This window comes from Nerophis lumbriciformis, linkage group LG21 (genome assembly GCF_033978685.3).
Source record: "Nerophis lumbriciformis linkage group LG21, RoL_Nlum_v2.1, whole genome shotgun sequence".
NCBI classification, from domain to species: domain Eukaryota; kingdom Metazoa; phylum Chordata; class Actinopteri; order Syngnathiformes; family Syngnathidae; genus Nerophis; species Nerophis lumbriciformis.
Window position 1 is genome coordinate 25,553,745 of NC_084568.2, and position 21,931 is coordinate 25,575,675.

Consider the following 21,931-nt stretch of genomic DNA (forward strand, 5'->3'; position numbering starts at 1 on the left):
CGCCTTCACAGATGTGTAAGTTACCCATGTCTTGGGCACTAGTACACCCCCAAACACATATGCTGGCTTTTCAACTTTGCGCCTATAACAATCCGGATGGTTATTTTCCTCTTTGGTCCGGAGGACACGACGTCCACAGTTTCCAAAAACAATTTGAAATGTAGACTCGTCAGACCACAGAACACTTTTCCACTTTGTATCAGTCCATCTTAGATGAGCTCAGGCCCAGCGAAGCCGACGGCGTCTCTGAGTGTTGTTGATGAACGGTTTTCGCCTTGCATAGGAGAGTTTTAACTTGCACTTACAGATGTAGCGACCAACTGTAGTTACTGACAGTGGGTTTCTGAAGTGTTCCTGAGCCCATGTGGTGATATCCTTTACACACTGATGTTGCTTGTTGATGCAGTACAGCCTGAGGGATTGAAGGTCACGGGCTTAGCTGCTTACGTGCAGTGATTTCTCCATATTCTCTGAACCCTTTGATGATATTACGGACCGTAGATGGTGAAATCCCTAAATTCCTTGCAATAGCTGGTTGAGAAAGGTTTTTCTTAAGCTGTTCAACAATTTGCTCACACATTTGTTGACAAAGTGGTGACCCTCGCCCCATGTTTGTAAATGACTGAGCATTTCATGGAATCTACTTTTATACCCAATCATGGCACCCACCTGTTCCTAGTTAGCCTGTTCACCTGTGGGATGTTCCAAATAAGTGTTTGATGAGCATTCCTGAACTTTATCAGTATTTATTGCCACCTTTCCCAACTTCTTTGTCACGTGTTGCTGGCATCAAAATCTAAAGTTAATGATTATTTACAAAAAAAAAAATGTTTATCAGTTTGAACATCAAATATGTTGTCTTTGTAGCATATTCAACTGAATATGGGTTGAAAATTATTTGCAAATCATTGTATTCCGTTTAGGGTTCCCTCCGGGTACTCCAGCTTCCTCCCACCTCCAAAGACATGCACCTGGGGATAGGTTGATTGGCAACACTAAATTGGCCCTAGTGTGTGAATGTGAGTGTGAATGTTGTCTGTCTATCTGTGTTGGCCCTGCGATGAGGTGGCGACTTGTCCAGGGTGTACACCGCCTTCCGCCCGATTGTAGCTGAGATAGGCTCCAGCGCCCCTCGCGACCCCGAAGGGAATAAGCGGTAGAAAATGGATGGATGGATGTATTCCGTTTATATTTACATCTAACACAATTTCCCAACTCATATGGAAACGGGGTTTGTACAGGAAGGAGAAACACGGGCATGTCTGTCTTATGGTGCATTTCAGCTCTAAATAACAATATATAAATAATAAATGTCAGTGTTTATCTCACGACGTCAACATAAACGCATTAGAGATATTGTTAGCCTCATAGCATTAGCATTCAGTTCACTCGGGTTGAGACGAATTACTTCACGAATGGCGTGTCACTGACTACTTTGGAGGGGGCGTGGTCGGCGCGCCTCCTGCGGGGAGGGAGTGTGTATGGCCCGGCTTCGAAGCCCAGCTGGCAGGTAAGTAGATTGCCCAGCTGGGGCTGGTTATCTAATCACCTGTCTCCTTTATCTGGTGAGACAGCCTTGAACATTGCAAAATACAAAAATAAAAACTTGTTTCAACCCTGTACTTCGGGCTCACGAAGATTCTGTCGGTCCCAGGGGAACCCACCACGAAGGAAACTGTCACACTACTTTTACAGAATGTAACAAAGTAAATAGTCCTTCAGTTTACATCTCTCTTCAGTCTACCAGGTCGGGGTCCTACTGAGCAGCCCGCCTCGCCCCTTCGAAGTTCGACTGAATACTTTATACTCCTTTGTAGGGTTGTACGGTATACCGGTTCTAGTATAGTACCGCGATAATGATGAATCATATTCGGTACTATACCGCCTCTAAAAAGTATCAGTTCCCCACCAAAATGTAAACAAACGCCATTGGTGGATGTACACCTAACATAATGATACCAAGTACAGGAGCGTCGATACTACTGTGATTACATCTTCTTTTGTTTTTTTAAAATGTATATTATGTTTATAAACTAAGGAAATATGTCTCTAGGCACATGAGGACTTTGAATATGACCAATGTATGATCCTGTAGCTACTTGGTATTGGATTGATACCCACATTTGTGGTATCATCCAAAACTAATGTAAAGTATCAAACAACAGAAGACTAAGTGATTATTACATTTTAACAAAAGTGTAGATAGGTCATGTTAAAAGAGAAAGTAAGCAGATATTAACAGTAAAGAAACAAGTAGAATAATAATTCATTTTCTACCACTTGTCATTAATAATTAATAATAAGTAATCCCCTTTATTTAGAAAAGTATCGAAAAGTACCAAAAAGTATCGAAATAAATCTTGGTACCGGTACCAAACACTACTCTTTTGTAAATACGTTTAAAAGAGTCTTTCCACTTCTCTTAGCTTCACGTATTGAAGTGAAGTTTGCAAAAATAATAAACAGCATTAAATTGCATACTAGTTTAAAGACTATGGCTGAGTAAAAACACTGCAAGATAGTTCCACTAATCAGTGTTCTTTAGGACACAGATGCCCCGCTAAAGTTCATTCAAGTCACAAGTTACTTCCATTGCAATAAAAATACACAACAAATTAAGAGAGACAAGTTGTCCTCGCATACTGTAATGGCGGCGGAGTACAAAGTTTTAGTCATGCCCAACTGTGTTCAACCAATCAGTGTTAGACAGCACAGCCTGCCCCTCTAAGGTTCCTGAACAATTCCCGCAAGTCCCACCTTGCTACCAGGAACTAAAAATAGTTCCTGAAGAACTAAATCTACCTGGGTAGTTTTTGGTAGAAACACAGGGGAACGTTATTTTCCCGGGTAAATGGCGAAAGCTCCCGTTAAAGTTCCCGCTGTGGAAAAAGGCCTAATGTACCTAATGCACATAATAAATGTGGGGGAAAAAAATCAGGATATAGATTCGCACAAACATGCGATCTAATTTCTAAATACATTTGGTATCTCTGAATTTTGGTTTAATTTGTTCTGTGATGCAGCTGGTACCTACAAAAACTCATATTGCAAGACAGCATCACCAATTTAAATGAATTGAAATTAATGTACCGTATTTTTCAGACCAAAGGGCGCACCGGATTTAAGACGCACTGCCAATGAGCGCGTCTATCCAGGTCTATTTTCATACAAAAGGCGCACCGAATTACAAAGAGCATTATAGGGTCATATTATGATATTTTTTCTACATTTAAAACACTTCCTTGTGGTCTACATATCATCAATGGTGGTCAAATGCCGTTTTGTGTAGCGAGTCGACCGAAAGATACTAGTTAAAACTACACACTACTTTATATTAGAAATGGCAACAGCAGAGGATGATTGCCCCACAATGAGAACATAAGAGAAAAAGAAGAAGCATATTGACTACGGCGTCATCACAGACTACAATGGCAGCCGCGCAAACATTTTGGGGATTTATGCAGATCCCAAATACATATTAACAGGAATCAATAGGTAAGAAAAGTTGGTTTTGCATAATATTGCAAAACAAAACGCCAGATAATATCTCCTAAGAAAGTGCTTCCGAAGGTTATATTCCTTTGAGCCTGCATTTAGATAGATAGATAGATAGATAGTACTTTATTGATTAATAAAGAACTGATAAATAATAATAAAGTATTAATACATTGATTATTTATTTACTTAATTGCAATGTAAACAGATCAGCTTTGACACTACACTGTCAATAAATACATTATATTGTCCTCACTACTCGTTTCCAGCATGTGCAGCTAGTTAAAAGCATGAATAAATCCAGAAGTTTTGTTGAGAATTGATGTTCCTTATTTTGAAATGTTTTCCTTCTTCAGTTTGAGTTCTTTATACTTCTTCCTTCATTTAGGTTTGTAAGACTGAAAATGTAAGTATAAAATAAACATTACAAAAGGTCTGACAGGAAACAACGACCCGAGCACTTGGTCGGGGCAGAACATTCGTACTTTGTTGTTTAGTCACCGTTAAAAGTCAGATTTTTGCAATTTCTTTAGATTTTTTTTTCAGGGTTGAATGAGTAGTATTCTTCTATTTACCAAACTGCTGCTTCTTTGTGACACATATTCCTCGCTGTTGCCCCCTGTGGGGTGGTGGGAGTTAGAGATGCGCGGTTTGCGGGCACAACCGCGGAGTCCGCGGATTATCCGCGGATCGGGCGGATGAAAAAAAAAAAAAAAAGATTTTATCCGCGGGTCGAGTCGGGCGGTTGAAATAAAAAAAAATTAGATTTTAAATAGATTCAGGCGGGTGGCAGTTAAACCAATTCGGAAATATATATACATAGTTAAATGTTGTTACCCACATACGAAAAACGAGCAGGCACCTGCTGCATATGCCACAACAGAAGAAAAAAAAAAAAAGAGATGGACACTTTTACGGAGCGGAGAAGGGACGCCTCGCCGGGGTCCGGGACCGAGGCACTTTCCCCCGAGAGGGCCACACCGGGAGCAGTAGCTGAGGCGATCCGCGAGAAGGGCCCGACGCACGTCCAGGGTCACCACCGCGCCCACCGCACCGACACCCCGCCTCGTCCGCCTTCGCCGCGGCCGGCGTCACGCGCAGCAGGTAAGCAGCTTACCTGCCCGCCACCCCCGTGGCCGGGGGCTCGTAACAGGGGTCACTCCGCGCGCTCCGCCCGCGCAGCTTACCTGCCCGCCACCCCTGTTGCCGGGGGCGCGTAACAGGGGTCACTCCGCGCGCAGTGCGCTCACGAAAGGGGTGGGGCTCACCCTGGTTGATATAGACAGCAGGACGGTGGCCATGGAAGTTGGAACCCGCTAAGGAGTGTGTAACAACCCACCTGCCGAATCAACTAGCCCTGAAAATGGATGGCGCTGGAGCGTCGGGCCCCTACCCGGCCGTCGCCGGCAGCGAGACGCGCTTGGAGGTGCGCTCAGCGCGGCTCCCATATGATTGCGCACTGGTGTGCGTCTGGGTCGTGACAGTGTGGCACGCGAATGTCTGTGCTGCATTGGATCAGTCTCCTTTCTTTAACAGGCAAAAGCTTTATAACCTCACTAATGCCTTGCATCGTCTATATTAGATATATAACAACGGGCGGGTGCGGGCGGGTGCGGTTCTGATCAAATGTTAGATCGGGTGGATGGCGGATGGTTGACGACTTTCTGATGCGGTTGCGGATGAAATAATTGCCTATCCGCGCATCTCTAGTGGGAGTACTGCATACATGAGCAACCTTAGTTTGAATGATTTCATCAAGCCTATTTGGGTGATGTTCGGAGGGCCAAATGAAAGGCTTTGGCGGGCCAGATGTGGCCCGCGGGGCGACAGTTGAATAGACTTGCTTTAAACTGTTTTCCTGTTAATGATATACATTATCTCAAATAAGTAAAAAGTATCAAAAGGAGCAATATTTTGATATGAGAGTCGATACTAGAGCATAAAGATCTGGTATCGTCAATATTGATTGTTCAGTATCGATCCGCTCATCACTATTGCTCACTAAGGCTGCAGCTAACGATTATTTTTCTATCGATTAATCTATAGATTATTTTTTCGATTAATCGGTTAATCTATAGATTATTTTTTTCGATTAATCTATAGATTATTTTTCCTTTTACCGATTATTTTTTTAATTTAAAATGAAGATGAAAAAATAAATGTTGGCCAGTTTTTTCAAAAGGCATGACTTTTATTTACAAAAAAAAAAGTATGGCCACTCAGTCAACATTGACAACAACATGACAAAATATTCTGTAACAATGTAAACATTTAAAACTTTTAACATTTAACAAAATTAAAAAAAGTAGCTTATTTGCTTTTTAATGTGCAAATATAAAAGTAAACATCCAGTGCAAATCTTAATATTCTGCAATAGTATAAGCATTTCAAAAGTAAAAGTATTGCTTATTTTGCTTTAAAATGTGCAAAAATAAAGATAAACATCCAATACAAAAAAGTGCAAAAGGAAATATTCTGTATTGCTTATTTTGCTTTAAAATGTGCAAAAATAAAGATAAACATCCAATACAAAAAAGTGCAAAAGGAAATATTCTGTATATGAGAGTCGATACTAGAGCATAAAGATCTGGTATCGTCAATATTGATTGTTCAGTATCGATCCGCTCATCACTATTGCTCACTAAGGCTGCAGCTAACGATTATTTTTCTATCGATTAATCTATAGATTATTTTTTCGATTAATCGGTTAATCTATAGATTATTTTTTCGATTAATCTATAGATTATTTTTCCTTTTACCGATTATTTTTTTAATTTAAAATGAAGATGAAAAAATAAATGTTGGCCAGTTTTTTCAAAAGGCATGACTTTTATTTACAAAAAAAAAAGTATGGCCACTCAGTCAACATTGACAACAACATGACAAAATATTCTGTAACAATGTAAACATTTAAAACTTTTAACATTTAACAAAATTAAAAGTAGCTTATTTGCTTTTTAATGTGCAAATATAAAAGTAAACATCCAGTGCAAATCTTAATATTCTGCAATAGTATAAGCATTTCAAAAGTAAAAGTATTGCTTATTTTGCTTTAAAATGTGCAAAAATAAAGATAAACATCCAATACAAAAAAGTGCAAAAGGAAATATTCTGTAACAGTGTAAACATTTCAACAAAAGTAAAAGTATTGCTTATTTTGCTTAATAACGCAACAATGATAGTATGATTAAAGTGAAAGTTAATTGTTGGTTTGTACATAGTATATGTAACTGTTAATGTTGTAAAAGGTATTTGCACAATTAGTTAACGTTAGCGTTAAAGAGGAGCGCGTCTTTGTAAACACTGAACAGGCACGCCAAACGCGCCTCTCAGAGCGAAACAGTGTTTTAGTTTATGAATTTACAACGCAGATACAAATGACACATTCATGTTTTTGTGTAATGATGACAACGTATACTCACGCGGACGATTGACTAGTTGATGGTGATGGCAATAACGCTGTCGGGTGTTTTCTTTTCAAATGTTCCTTCATAGCCGTTGTGCTGCTATGATAGGCCATTTCCGCTCGACACAGTGTGCATACAACAACTGTCAAGTGTTTTGCTTTTTTCGCTGTGCTTATCCCACACTTGAAGGGATGTACCAATGCTGAATGTGGCTTCTGGATTTCACTCAAAAGACCAGACCGTAGTTACTTATTCCTTTTATTTTCCTTTAGTTTGCAACAGTTTATCCAATGAAGAAACAGCTTCTTTTTTCTTCTTTAGTCTTTTTAGCAGTGTTTAGCAGTGTTAGTAGACTTTAGTTTCTTTAGCTTGTCATTAGTAGCCTTTAGTAGCCTTTAGCTTCTTTAGTAGGTGAAAAACCTTTAAGGACAAAACACCACAAGATTAACATGCTGTAAAAAAATTAATCAATTATCAATACCATAATTTACAATTATTAATTAGGCTATCAAACTCTTAACCATTAAACAAGTGCAAGAAAATGGACACATCTTTTCCCTTTAAGTTAAAACAGATTTTAAATAAATTGTCTCAACATAAATGCACCAAGATACATATAAAATACATTTAAACCCAGAAACACAATAGATAAATGCAGAAGAAAACCCAATATGCAAATACATAAATACCTAACCAATTAACCACCTATTTAGATACATATTTAAAATCCATATTCAATATAAATATATTATTAATTTAGCAGTGAAACACTCAATCTTAAACGCTGTCTACTGGTAGAAAAATGCCCCTTTTTCTACGCCCTCACCAACACAGTTAAATCCAACACTTTAAATTGAGCGACTTCACCCTCCTGATGAAGCAAACTGCTCCAACATTTATCAAACTAAGCAAAGAATATCAACACTAAACAACAGTTACATAACACACTGTGTGTATTTAGCCTCCAGACTAAGCACGCTACATGCATCTCACCAGCGCAACAAGTGCGCCACACCCACGAAGAGAAATATTAAATCTTACATACTTTTGTCACAACTCTGGGTTATCTGTAATGAACTAAACCTTTTTCCACTCTGCGCTGGCGTCTTTTGTACTCCTTGATTTGACACAGCGGTCTAATTACTGGGCTCGTGCCCCAGCAGATGAGACGGGAGCGCCCCGCGTTATACCTGCGCGTGAACGTAAACTGATCGGCTCTGATCATATAAGCCGACTGGCCGAAATAATGCCGAATTATATACATTTCCTGGGGTTGCCTAGGTGAATAGGGATGCGGATATGTGCTCTAAGATAAAATATAATTTTATTAAGTGGGGTTTGGCTGGTTGCTAAACAGCCACGGTTGCGAGCTCGCGCGTCAGCTGACGAGACAGCTGTTCGCCGCTACAACATTATAAGGCCGTTTATTGAAATACCCCCACACTTTTGACGACTTTTGGCGTGCTTTTTTCCCCCTCGCTCGCACCGCTCGCATCGTCTGCTTTGCGCTCCGCCATGACGGCAGTGTGACGTAAATATGCGATGCGTCGACGCATAAAAATGACGTCGACGTATTTACGTAACCGATGACGTCGACTACGTCGACGCGTCGTTTCAGCCTTATTGCTCACACATGCTGTTAAAAGAGCTGTGATTGGATGTATTCCAAACTCGTCCCATGCATCGACACCATCCATCCATCCATCCATCCATCTTCTTCCGCTTATCCGAGGTCGGGTCGCGGGGGCAGCAGCCTAAGCAGGAAAGCCCAGACTTCCCTCTCCCTGGCCACTTTGTCCAGCTCTTCCCGGGGGATCCCAAGGTGTTCCCAGGCCAGCCCGGGGACATAGTCTTCCCACGGGAGGCGTTCAGGTGGCATCCTGACCAGATGCCCGAACCACCTCATCTGGCTCCTCTCAAAGTGGAGGAGCAGCGGCTTTACTTTGAGCTCCTCCCGGATGGCAGAGCTTCTCACCCTATCTCTAAGGGAGAGCCCTGCCACCCGGCGGAGGAAACTCATTTTGGCTGCTTGTACCCGTGATCTTGTCCTTTTTGTCATAACCCAAAGCTCATGACCATAGGTGAGGATGGGAACGTAGATTGACCGGTAAATTGAGAGCTTTGCCTTCCGGCTCAGCTCCTTCTTCACCACAACGGATCGATACGGCGTCCGCATTACTAAAGACGCCGCACCGATCCGCCTGTCGATCTGACGATCCACTTTTCCCTCATTCGTGAACAAGACTCCGAGGTACTTGAACTCCTCCACTTGGGGCAGGGTCTCCTCCCCAACGATGGAATCGGACTTGGAGGTGCTGATTCTCATTCTCATCATGCATCGACACAACAAAATTTAATATTTTTGGATTTAGTTTCTGTCAACATTTCTGTCTCATTTCTATTCGTGAACGTGACTTTCAGTTGATTTTGTCATCGTCTTAGTCTATGTGCATATGTTTTGATTAGTTATCGTCTTATTTTAGTCAGGGGTAAATAGATTGTTGACGATAACTAGGACGAAAATTATTATTCAACAAAATTAACAGTGTGTGTGTGCATGCGTCCACGCAAAGAAATTGTCCAATCGAATTGCGATCTCAATTCTAAGCAAAAAAAAAATCTCGATTCACGTTTTTTGCAGCCCTACAATGTATCTTACTTTTCAAACTGAGGTCAAAGTTCAGTCATTATATAGACAGAAATAGGGATGTTAAGTTATGAACATTTTTGTTGTGACCAAAATCATCACAGTTATTATTATTGCGGTATAGTTGGGCGTGCAAGAAAAGTACCTTTGCAAACATTAAAATATTTTGACCAAGTTGTTATTTTTTTAATAACAAAAAAAACACTGTTAGAAAAAACACTATTTTGCATGTTTTGTGTTTCTTATGCTTCTTTAAGAGTGTTTTAGTCTAAGTATTTTATCTGTTACTGGCTTTTATTGTTTTGAATATTGGTGTCTACTGTAGCACTTTAAGATTTATTTAATTGAAAATCGCGTAACAAATCCAATCTGTATTATTTATTATTTCTCGTGGGCCTTGTGGCATCCTACTCTGTTCAGCAGTCCTTGAAGGCATCGTAAAAATACATCAGCTTTGTATTCCTCTGAGTATAAAAAGAGGTTCAGTGGTTGTAGGTTCAATGTGCACAATTGAATATCTTAGTTGCTCAGACAGCAATGTGTTTATATAAGTTTATTGAGGTATGTTGTTTCTTAATGAGGAAATACTTTAATGCCTCTTGTTTTCATGTTAGCATTTAAACTAGCAAGCTGGTGCCAGTTTGTCTGTGAGTTTATCAAAGTGCAGTTATCAATGACAGTTTTTCCATCATTTTGATTTAAAAACAGTTATATTAACCGTCGGGCGTTGTACCGCGGTTATCATTAATACCGGTTATCGTTACGTCCCTAGTCAGAAATCAACATGCAAGAGTCACACCTTACATTGGAGATCTTAAAGCAGGGCCCGCCAGAGTCCAAAATCCGGCCTGCGGGAAGTCCCAAGTTAAAAAACAAATATATATATGAGGGCTTGGAGATAAGGCCTTTTTTTAATATCGCAATATTTTAAGGCCATATCGCGATACACGATATATATCTCGATATTTTGCCTTAGCCTTGAATGAACACTTGATGCATATAATCACAGCAGTATGATGATTCTATGTGTCTACAATAAAACATTCTTCTTCATACTGCATTAATATATGCTACTTTTAAACTGTCATGCAGAGAAGGAAATCACAACTAAAAAAATCACTATTTTTTTCATACGGTGTTGATCTGGAAATGTTTGCCTCTGCATTTTGATGGAGCACCGAACGGAGGTATTGACGTGCGGAGTAAGCACTCTTCATTGTCTAGCGGGTGACTTTTCAAATGATGCTACATATTGGCAGTGTAGCAGAGTGTCCTGGGTTCGCCTATACAGTGTACTTGTCTAATAAAATAATAAACGGGAGACATTAGAGCAGGTTCGGTAGCCACCGCTTCTTTAATGTCAACATCACACACCTCCTTCCACAACCACACACACCCTACGTCACAGCCCTACGGCATCTCTGGAGGGACAAAACTCCTCCTCCTTACCTAACACACTCCGGTAACTTTGGACACCCTGAACTGTTTGTTACAGCAGTAATGCTACTTTTTATAGCAACGCTTTTGCCCCACACTTGACAAATTACGGTTGTCTGTTCGACATATTCCCACTTGAAGCCAAACCACCGCCAGACGATGGACCCCCTGCTGTTTTTCTTGGGAATTCATTATTCCTCCATTTGTTACCAGATTCGCACCTTCTTTCTCTTGTATTACCGCTAGCATCACAGCTAACGTTAGCCATGCTGCTACCTCTCTGCTCGGGGAGGGCATATACGTATGTGACGTATGACGTGACAGTATGTGACGTGTGTAAGAAGGTGCGCTTGCTGTCTGTGAGAAGGAGAGACAGGAAAGAGCGAGGAGAGCCTGTAGTGTAATGCCTGCAGCTAAAAGCAACTGCGTGAGAACGTATACTCGATATCACGATATAGTCATTTTCTATATCGCACAGAGACAAACCCGCGATATATCGCCCAGCCCTAATATATGTGTATATATATATATATATATATATATATGTGTATATATATATATATATATATATATATATATATATATATATTTTTTATTTTATTTTTTTTTTTATTTTTTTTTTTTAATTATTGTTTTTAAAAATCTGTCCGTTCACATCCATTTTCTATGGCTTGTTACTCTCGGTGTCTCCTAGCAACTCAGGCAAATCATATTGTCCAAAAATGCATTTTCCCATCAATAACGTGACATTGCGTCAATTAGTGCGTGAGGAATATATATAGGTATACAGCCCGGCCCCTGGCCAAATTGTTTTAACCCAATGCGGCCCCCAAGTCAAAAAGTTTGGGGACCCCTGTCTTAAAGAGGGATTTCTATGTACTCTTTTAGTACTTTGTCAACTTGTTCTCATATGATGACGACATGATCAGAAAATAAAAATCAAAGCAGGGTTAAACATTTAAGTCTCAAGCCAAAATATTAGTTGCATTGATAAGAGTTTTCTGAAATTGTTGTCCTCATAAGACAAAAAACACAGGACATGTTAAGTGACAAAGCTTTGTCTACATACCCATCCACTTTTAATCAACCGATGTAACGAGTCTATTTGTTTGGTCATCATTTTGTCTGCTTTTTGTTTCCATAGCACCCTGGGCTGGCTATACTATGGCACACTGAAGAGTGACCAGACACTTATTGTGGTCAACCTGATTGGAGCTTTCCTGAACCTTTTGTACATCTTGACATACTTGACATACACAGAACAAAAGGTCAGCAGTACTGATGCTATCATGCTTTAGTTGATGTGTTCGTTTTCATGTCTCATGGCTGTTTCCTCTTTCATGTTTTCTTAGAGGCAGGTGGTGTCCCGAATCTTAGGAGGAGCAGTGCTGGCTACCAGCACATGGTTGTACATCTCCAAGATTCTTCCACCTGGCGACATGCAGCTCAACCAGCTCGGCCTCATCTGCAGCGTGGCCACCATCAGCGTGTATCTGTCACCACTCACCGACCTGGTAAGGAACATTTACTCGAAGCAACTTGAGAAGAATAAAGAAAACACCCTTTTCAAACCTTGTAATGTACAGTATCTTCAATGATGTCAAAGGAAGAACATTTAATTGATTTTCATTTCCTACGGTGAGACAATACATGCTTCTGGGCTGGCAATCATTCTGCGTATTTCGACCAATTAGATTGCAGGAAATTCACAGTGCCCTTCTAATAAAACAAACCTATCATGTTTTTCCGCAAACATTAAAGCATAAGCATTGAGACAGATCGTGAAAATCAGTAGAATTGCTCTTTATTCCAGTAAAAAAAAAAATTCTTAGGTGTGCATGGAGCCCGTGTAATGTGGATATATGATATCAGGAGAGAGTAGAAGGGGCAAAACTCTCCATTTCTAAAGCCGAAAACAAACAAAAACTGAGCACCAGCAACTACGAGGCTATTTGTTTGAAGGTTAGTTCAAGAATTGAAAGATAAATTAACGTTCAGGAAATCCCACAGTTGCAGCATTATGTCTGTTAAAGATTCTACCTGCGTTCGTTTGTTGAAAAGTCAGAGGCCAGGGGCCTCATGTATTAGGAGTTGCGTGGATTTCCTATTAAAAAATGGTATACACTCAAATGCAGAAAACGTTGTGCACACAATCAGTTTCATATATATTAAATGTGCGCACACATTAATTCAAGCACATTTCTTTTTTACATCCCAATAGTCTTTGAATTGAGAGCACCTCTCCATTTACTTACTTAATCCTCTTCGTCCTGACGGGACAAAAGGCTTCGACGATCTGCCTCCAGCTGGACCTGTCTTGAGCAACATGCTGTGCCTCTCCCCAGGTTAGGTTCATCTCCTTCAGCTCAGCTGTCATCGTACGCCGTCACGTGTTCTTGGGCCGGCCTTGCTTCCTTTTCCCAGGTGGAGTCCAACGTAGTGCGATCTTGGGGATGCGGTCTTGGTCCATCCTCAGAACATGCCCAAGCCATTGGAATCGGCGGCATTTGATCTCTAGCACCACACTGTTGCACTTGGTCTTCTTGTATAGATGTGCATTGGATATTTTCTAGGGCCAGAAGATTCGACAGAGTTTCCTGAGGCATCCATTGTGGAAGGCTTCGACTTTTTTCATGTTGTAGGATGTTACTCGCCAGCACTCCGAGCCGTACAACAATACAGATTTTACATTACTGTTGTAAAGTCGGACCTTTGTTCTTAAGCTATATTGCTTGGACTTCCAGATGGTGTGTAGCCTAGCAAAAGCACCCCGTGCCTTTCCGAGTCTTGCTCTAATGTCCTTTTGTGCAGCGTTGTCCTTACTGACGAGACTTCCCAGATAGGTAAAGTTCTCAACATAGTCGAGAGCATGTCCATTCACTGTGATTGGTACATCTGGAGTGGCATTAATTCACATCACTTGTGTTTTGGACACATTTATGTTCAGCCCTACCTGTTGGGCAAATTTGTTCAGTCTGTCAGTTTTCTCCTGCAGATGGATGTGCTTTGGTGCAAGGACAGCAAGATCATCAGCAAAATCTAGGTCTTCAAGTTGGGAGCACAAAGTCCACTGGATACCCCTGGGTCTGTCAGTTGTATTCCGCATGACCCAGTCTATGGCAATCAGGAAGAGAATGGGGGAAATAGTACACCCTTGCCGCACATCAGACTCCCCAGTGAACCATGTAGATGGCTCACCATTAACAATGACGCTGCATTCAAAGTGACGGTAGAACATCCCTATGAGAGTGACCAGTTTTGGAGGAACTCCATAGGCTCCCAACAATCTTACCTCTCCACGCCCTCATTTAAATATGGAAATCATATATAAAATTAGCCTAAGTACCCACAGCCTGTAGAAATGTGTGTACATGACCCATGAATTTAGCATGAGGCACCGCACATTTTCATGTTCAGTTCACTCTTGATAAACCGAAATCTGCGAAATCTAAACATGGCATTGACGGACTTGTGGGAAAAATGGCGGGTCCTGTGCCTGTCAGTGCTTCCTGTTGAGGACATGGAAGATGTGTATCTATTTAGAAGTGTGATCACAGGGCATCTGCTGCTTGGACTGAGCATTGCTTTGGTGTATCGACAAATTCGAAAGAAGATGGCAGCTGTTCAAGAAGCCCAAAGGCTGCCCGTCGCAATGGACGGTATGCGTAGAGCTGTGGGTACACAGACTGTGATGATCTTGAAATCGCAAATAGGATAACGTCATGGAAAGACTTTCTGAAATGCAAAGATTGATTAACATAAAAGCCAGAATAGAAGATTAAGATCAAACCATTGGAATGTGTCTGCGCACCTGGAAAACAACAATCCTTATCTACAATTCGCATCCCTTGCAAATGGCCTTGGCCAGGCCGTGCCGTAAACATCCCAGAGAGACAAGCACAGGAATAGCTGCTCTGAACCCTCCCCACTTATTCAGCAAAACCTGGGGAGTTGAACTGTGTTCGCCGTGCCTTCAAAGCGACTCCATGCCTATCGACATAACACACACCATGGACCATGAACTGCCACCCGCAGATATGCATACATACCCCAACCCCACCTCCCACCTTTGCCATCTCTTAACCTCTTGAGGTATGACGGCTGGCTGGAGCAGCACCAGAAGGGCAGCAACATCGACACTGAATACCCATCTTCCCCCCCTTTCCAATTGCAAGTCTTGTGGTTTCTGTGTCATGTGGGAGAGTGGCCGTGCGCGACCCGAGGGTCCCTGGTTCAATCCCCACCTAGTACCAACCTCGTCATGTCCGTTGTGTCCTGAGCAAGACACTTCACCCTTGCTCCTGATGGGTGCTGGTTAGCGCCTTGCATGGCAGCTCCCTCCATCAGTGTGTGAATGTGTGTGTGAATGGGTAAATGTGGAAGTAGTGTCAAAGCGCTTTGAGTACCTTGAAGGTAGAAAAGCGCTATACAAGTACAACCCATTTATCATTTATCATTTATAATGTGTATATGTGCTTATCGTGGCTATCGAGTTTTCTTTTTGTGGCCCCAAAATGAGGCCCCCAGATCCTCGTCCACCTTTTGCCACCTTTTATGATGTTCCTGTACAACGTCTGCTGCTCTTGACCCCGGATGTGCTTACAATGTAACTTTGTTGTACTTTTTAAGTGCAATGACAATAAAGTGCTATCTATCGATCGATCTATACTTACCAACTTTGCCGTGAAAAAGGGCGTACGCCAGGTTTTTGTGCATACGCAGGCTTAATAAATGAGGCCCCAAGTCTTCTAAAATATTTAACAAGCATATATTCAAAACAGGTCATACGTCAATGTTACAGTGTTGGTCTTACTCCTGCAGAAGTCTATCGATCGCGTTCGTAAGTGAGTGTCTCCACAAGCAAGTCTCTGCAAGAGTGAGTTCCGATAAAGGATTCTTCACTCTCTTTAAAGCAACAAGTCCAAGGCTAACAAGCCCTCACCAGGACTGGGGCGAGTCCAAGTTTGGAGACGTAGATGCTTGACAACTTGAACTTGGGGTTCCTTTCAGAGACGTCATTCCCTTCAAGAGACTAGACATACCAGAACATATATTAATGTCTTTAAACAACAGATTAGCGGACTGGCAGACCGATGGCAGTTCGATGACGCATCTGCATATTTGTGCAGATAGCAACAGCAGCCAGACAGAGCAAAGACTGCACATGGCATAAGAGCTAAGAAGACACATTAAGTGTGCGCTCTTAAAGTCTATTAAAGCTTTAATATTGTATACTATAATATTCTAACACATCCATGAATACAAAGAATTACACAATTTACTTACCCCTAGTAGTTTTATGTTTGTAGCCGCAGGCCTACTGAAAAAACTTTTTTTTTTTGTATGAATGTTTTTTTGTATGAATGTTAAAGAGACAATTGTATGAATGTTAAAGAGACAATTTTTTGTATGAATGTTAAAGAGACAATTTTTGGTGGAATGTAATGCTTGTTACGTAACTTCTCTCCTTTTTGTGTCTGTCGGGATAATTATGCTCAGCAAGAATAATAGCATAAGGAATCTTAATTTTTTTTCCTTGGAAATTTGAATGTGTTGTCTATGATTTTTCTGCATTGACGGCGAGCACCTTACATCAACAAGCACATCGCAATTTCCGCCTTCCGAAACACAAATTTTAAGAATGTAGCCTTGGGTAAAGTAGTTCAAGCCCCTCTTAGGATTGTCGCAACATATTTTACGCATCGGGAAGGGAAGAAATGCACTTTTGTCTGAGATTTGAGCGTGTGATTGCTGATCATCCACCATCTTTGATGAAAGTGTGTGGGCATGACAACAGTAACCAGGTGGGTGTGGCTTGGCGGGCAAAGTTGGAAGCGTTCATAAAAAGTGTGTAAAAGAGAAAACACAAAAGATGCCCACAAAAAAAAATAGGCCCCACCCTGAAAATCCCTGTCAAAGTAACACCACAGATGCAAAATATAGTGAAGCCCGTTTATGTTGACTGCCCTCGGACTAGCTGACTCGTGTCCCCGTACGCGGTTGTCAACATAACCGAAACTAAGGCCTCGTTTACACTAAGTCGGATCAGGTTATCCAGGGTAAATCACACCTTACCTTATCCGTGTCCACACACAACAAGGCCACCGTTTAAGTCCCCCTGCACCGTCCGTTCGCCGGCGCAACGCATGCGCGGAAAATGCACATGTCATAGTCAACTCCAGTGTTGATTTGTGTGCAAGTTCTTAAATGTAACTTATCTGAACTATATCCAGTGTTGTGGTATTTCAATTAACTGGAATCCAGTTTGCTGCGGGGCCCTATTGTAGTGAATCACACCTGAGACATCATACATTAATCAAACCTTTATTAGATACGTAAACAATGTAATAAAGAACATTTTACATCAATCAAACTAGGGATCTAGATATCTGGTCACTCCTCACTCTTTTGCCTTCACCTTCATTGTCCATTCGTTTTTGGTGACTTTATATACTCTGGACCCAGACGTCGAGTCCGCGACATACATGGCGGACAATAACTGATACAGTCTGCTTTGCCAGTCCAAATGCATTCACTGTTTTCCTCGTCGGCCAGGTAATACAAAGCACACACTACCTTTTTTTATCACATCCACGGTAGCCCAAAATCTCCTTGTCTCTCCTTCGACAAATGGACAAAGTTTTTCGCGAAGTAGAAACACATCTGACCCGGCCGGACAATGGAAAGTTCTCTTGCCGTCTGAGAAGTGTTGTATCCCAAATAGCTGCAATCGCTTACTCTTAAGGTATTCATGTGTGATTTCCACAAGCGTCTGTACATGTAGAGGAAGGAGAAACACGGCATGTCTGGATGACTTGCCTTCATATTTCTAGTGGTTACCTCTGAGTTACGAAACCGCTTTATTATGAAGCTGGCTGTGGCGCGTTCTTTCTGATGTCACTTCCTGTGTGGGCGTAGTCTTTCTGGCGTCACTTCCTCTCCGAACTCACTTTGTAAACGATCAATGAGTCCATACAAAGCTAAGAGCCGGAGATTCAAGAATTACACGGCTGACTTACCCGTGTAAAAATTTGTCCGAGGAGGAGGACCTTAAACGCTGGTTTAATGTGGCTGAAACGGGGCTTATGCTAAATAATTATTCATTTAAGAGGTTAAACGACTTAGTGTAGACATGGCCTAACTCTAGCCAATGCTTTCACATTTACTTGTAACTTTGTCCACAAACATAAGAAGAATAGGTGACCTATTTTTTTAACCAACAGCATTTTGGATTTGATGAATTGGGCAACATTAGGGCTGGGCTGATAAAACAATATCAATATTGCGATAGACACATAATCGATATCAATATAAAATAGGTTTGATAAAATATTCGATATATATTTAGATTTTTTATTCAGAAAAAACAAGAAATTATGAAGCAAGATTAGTTGCATGTAGTCACTCGTGCACTGGGAACCCAGCTAAACAGGAAACAGGAAGTGTCACGCTAACAGCCAATCAGGTAACAGTATCAACCACCATATTAGGTTGGTTTCTGTCTCGCTGTGACTTCTCTGCATGAAGTGAGAAGAGAATGTGTCATATCTTGCTATATCAACTCAATAACAGAAGCTTGTCTTAAGTTTTGTTGGTTTTAATGCAGATGGTAATGCAACATCCTGACACATCCAATGTGTCCGTTTAATGAGCAGTTTCCCAAACTACTCTGTGTAGTGTTTAAAAGCTCATACACCACTGCCATCCAATGTCTCGAAACTGTAACTTCCTTTAAATTTACTGCAATTATTTTATCACCTAGTTACCAGACACCTTCTCCACTGATAAAAAACATATATCGTAATACAGTTTTCAGCCATATCGCCCAGCCCTGGTTAACATAGAGAGGTTGTCGACATAAGCAACTTCCTGTCTGTCATTTTAGTAAACATTTGTGTAATAGTGGTTATCGTGCACCCTCGCACACAAATTCCTGGGCTGTCAGGTCTTTTATTATCGCACAGCCACACTAGTTGGCATCTGTTTCAGTAGTATTTTTTTTAAAAGGGTATTGCTGGGCAATAAATTTGTATCAATATCTATCGCGGTAGACACGTACTTGATATCAATAAAAAATAAGTTTGAAAAAAACGTTTGATAATTTTTTTTGCGTGGTTACACGAACAAAGGCACTCACTCTCTGGTAACCGAGCCACACAGGAAGTGATCATTGGCTAACAGCCAATCAAGTATCAGTATCAACTATCATGTTTGGTTTGCGCCATCATGTAGTCTCGATGTTGATTCTTTGCATGGAGTGAGAAGAGAAAGTAAAAGTGAGTGCTGCAGAGAGCGCACAAATTGTAGATAAAACATGAAAAGTCACCTCGACAGTATGGCAGTTCTTTGGATTTTTTTAAACGAATCGTAGTCAGGACAATGTGGAAAGGATGCAAGGCGCTCGTCCCCACCAAGACCGGTAATACCACACCGCCTTAGCCGTGCTCGCCCTTTAGAGCACAGCTGTAACTACCTGGTACTAAACACTTCTCAGGTTTCTCTATGTTTACATGTTCACACGTTGCACTATTTTGTTTTTAGATTAGATTAGATTAGTTTATTTCAAAGGGGACAATGCAATTTCATAAAACACATGACTACACATGGTTAAAAAAGCCAGAATTGGCTAGAAGGCTAGTTTTCATCTGTAGTCCCCTGGCCATGATGTCAAAATGGCATTAAAATTACAATTTAAAAGAAAAGAAAGAGAGAGAAAAAGAATAAAAGCACACAATATGATAAAAAATTAAATACAACATAACATGTATCTTAGCATCAAAACATCTTTTAGTGCTGGCAGCTGTAGGCTTTGATAAGCCACATGTTCTATTTCTTTGTGAAGGCCTTGTAAGTTGTGACCAGTTTAACCTCCTAGGGTAATGAGTTCCACACATTTGCACTCCTTACTTACCAGGCCGACTTACTGAAAGTGCTCCTGCACAGAAGAATATAACAGTCACCTCTGACAGAGCCTCAAGTGACACGGTCACGGCTGTTTCTTTGGCTGATGAACTCTGCCAGAGGATCTGGAGCCAATTCATGCAGTACTTTATAGGTCAGTTTTAAGTCTGCAAATGTGTGAAGACTGTCCCAGTTTAAAATACTGTATTTTTGTAGAATGGCATAGTGCCTAGGTTTTTTTTATCCATAACTTTAATTGCATGTTTGTACAACATTTCCAATGTTTTTTGTTTTGTTTTTTAACTGTGACCAGCCTGAGACCACAATTTTACACAATTTGCCAATATGGGCTTTAAAGGAAAGCTCTGAATCTATTATTAACCCAAGATATTTATTTTGGCTGACTATTTGTATTATTTCTCCATTAATATGTATGTCGGGGTCAGATGATACTTTTTTTGTTTTAGATACATGCCTACAGTTTTAGAAAGGTTGAGCTGCAGAGCACTCCTGCAACCAAGTTGTAGCATAGGACATTGTTTTAGTGAGTTTAGCAGCAACAATGTCTTTGGTGTGACCATGAAGGAAGAACACTGTCATCTGCATACAGTACATTAAGCATTCAGCTTCACTACAAACAGTGGACAAATCATTAATATAGAGGCTAAATAAAAGGGGCTTAATATTGACCCCTGAGGGACTCCGGAGGTTAGCCTAAGAGAGTCTGACCTGCAACTGATACAGATTGTGTTCGATCATGCAGATACGATTCAATCCAGCTCACAGCATTTTGAGAGAAGTTAAATTTTGTTACACTTCATTTTTTTTTTTCTTATGCATTCCTTAATTTTTCACCTTGATTTTAAGAGGTTATTGTTAAGTGTTCAATATAATTTTTGTATTTAGTTTACATTGATTGATTGAGTGTTTTCCATGGTTGGGTTGACATTTCCTTTCCTTTCTGCCTTGATTGCTGAGGGGATTATAATCAGAGGAAGGGGAAAAAAATGTTTCCCTTTAATATATTTTTCTCCTGCTCCTTGTTTTCAATAGGTCATAAAAAATATCAATAATTACCGATATCGACCGATATACATAACATTTTATCGTGATACAGTTTTCAGCCATATCGCCCAGCCTTGACGCAGAGTGATTCTACACCACTGTAATAAACATATTGTGAAGTGAATTATATTTATATAGCGCATTTTCTCTAATGACTCAAAGCGCTTTACATAGTGAAACCAAATATCTAAGTTACATTTAAACCAGTGTGGGTGGCACTGGGAGCAGGTGGGTTAAGTGTCTTGCCCAAGGACACAACGGCAGTGACTAGGATGGCAGAAGCGGGGATCGAACCTGCAACCCTCAAGTTGCTGGCACGGCCGCTCTACCAACCGAGCTATACCGCCCCAATATTGTTAGTACAGTAAGTGCTCCAAAGTGTGTATTTATATTCAGCAGAGATCAGTCAGCTTAGCAAGGCTCACATTAAAGACATATCTTCTATCCTGTTGTCTTCGTCTATGATCCTGTTTGTCTCCTTCACTCAATCTGCCTCACAGCTCAGGAACACGCCAGTGGGTTTCCTGCCATTCTTCTCCTCATCTGTGTCTTCCTGTTATTCCCTCTCTCTGTATGGGTCCTACCCCCTCGGAGATGGCTGCCTTTACTTACTACATAATGATGTGTTGGCAAACATTCATGTTTGTGTTTGAGGCCATTAAAGTGTGTATTAATTGTGTTTGTGTCCTGATCAGGTGGCCATCGTGCATAGTGGGAACATCCAGTGCCTGTCCTTCTCTTTGACAGTGGCCACCTTCTTTACTTCCACGTCCTGGTTCTTGTACGGTCTACAGCTGAATGACTACTACATTTTGGTATGACCCACTTTTACCATTTAATTCAGTATCAACAGTGGAACCCGCTAAAGTCTGTCCTACTTACGTCGATGTTGTTACAAGTGGCCGTGCCCCCTCGCTTGTGTCCGTAAAAACACAGGTGTTGACGTCACTGACTATTGGCCGCAAAAATGAATTTGTAT

The 21,931-nt window shown here is 41.0% G+C and overlaps 1 protein-coding gene across 1 annotated transcript in view; it reads left to right on the forward strand.

Moving 5' to 3' along the window:
• The window catches only part of slc50a1 (solute carrier family 50 member 1), a 34,807-nt gene that overhangs the window by 4,686 nt on the left and 8,190 nt on the right, over positions 1 to 21,931 (forward strand). Inside the window, exons 3-5 of the mRNA XM_061982556.2 lie at positions 12,131 to 12,254; positions 12,339 to 12,500; positions 21,648 to 21,767. Coding sequence (XP_061838540.1) covers positions 12,131 to 12,254; positions 12,339 to 12,500; positions 21,648 to 21,767 — 406 coding nt within the window. The remainder of the gene's footprint in view (positions 1 to 12,130; positions 12,255 to 12,338; positions 12,501 to 21,647; positions 21,768 to 21,931) is intronic.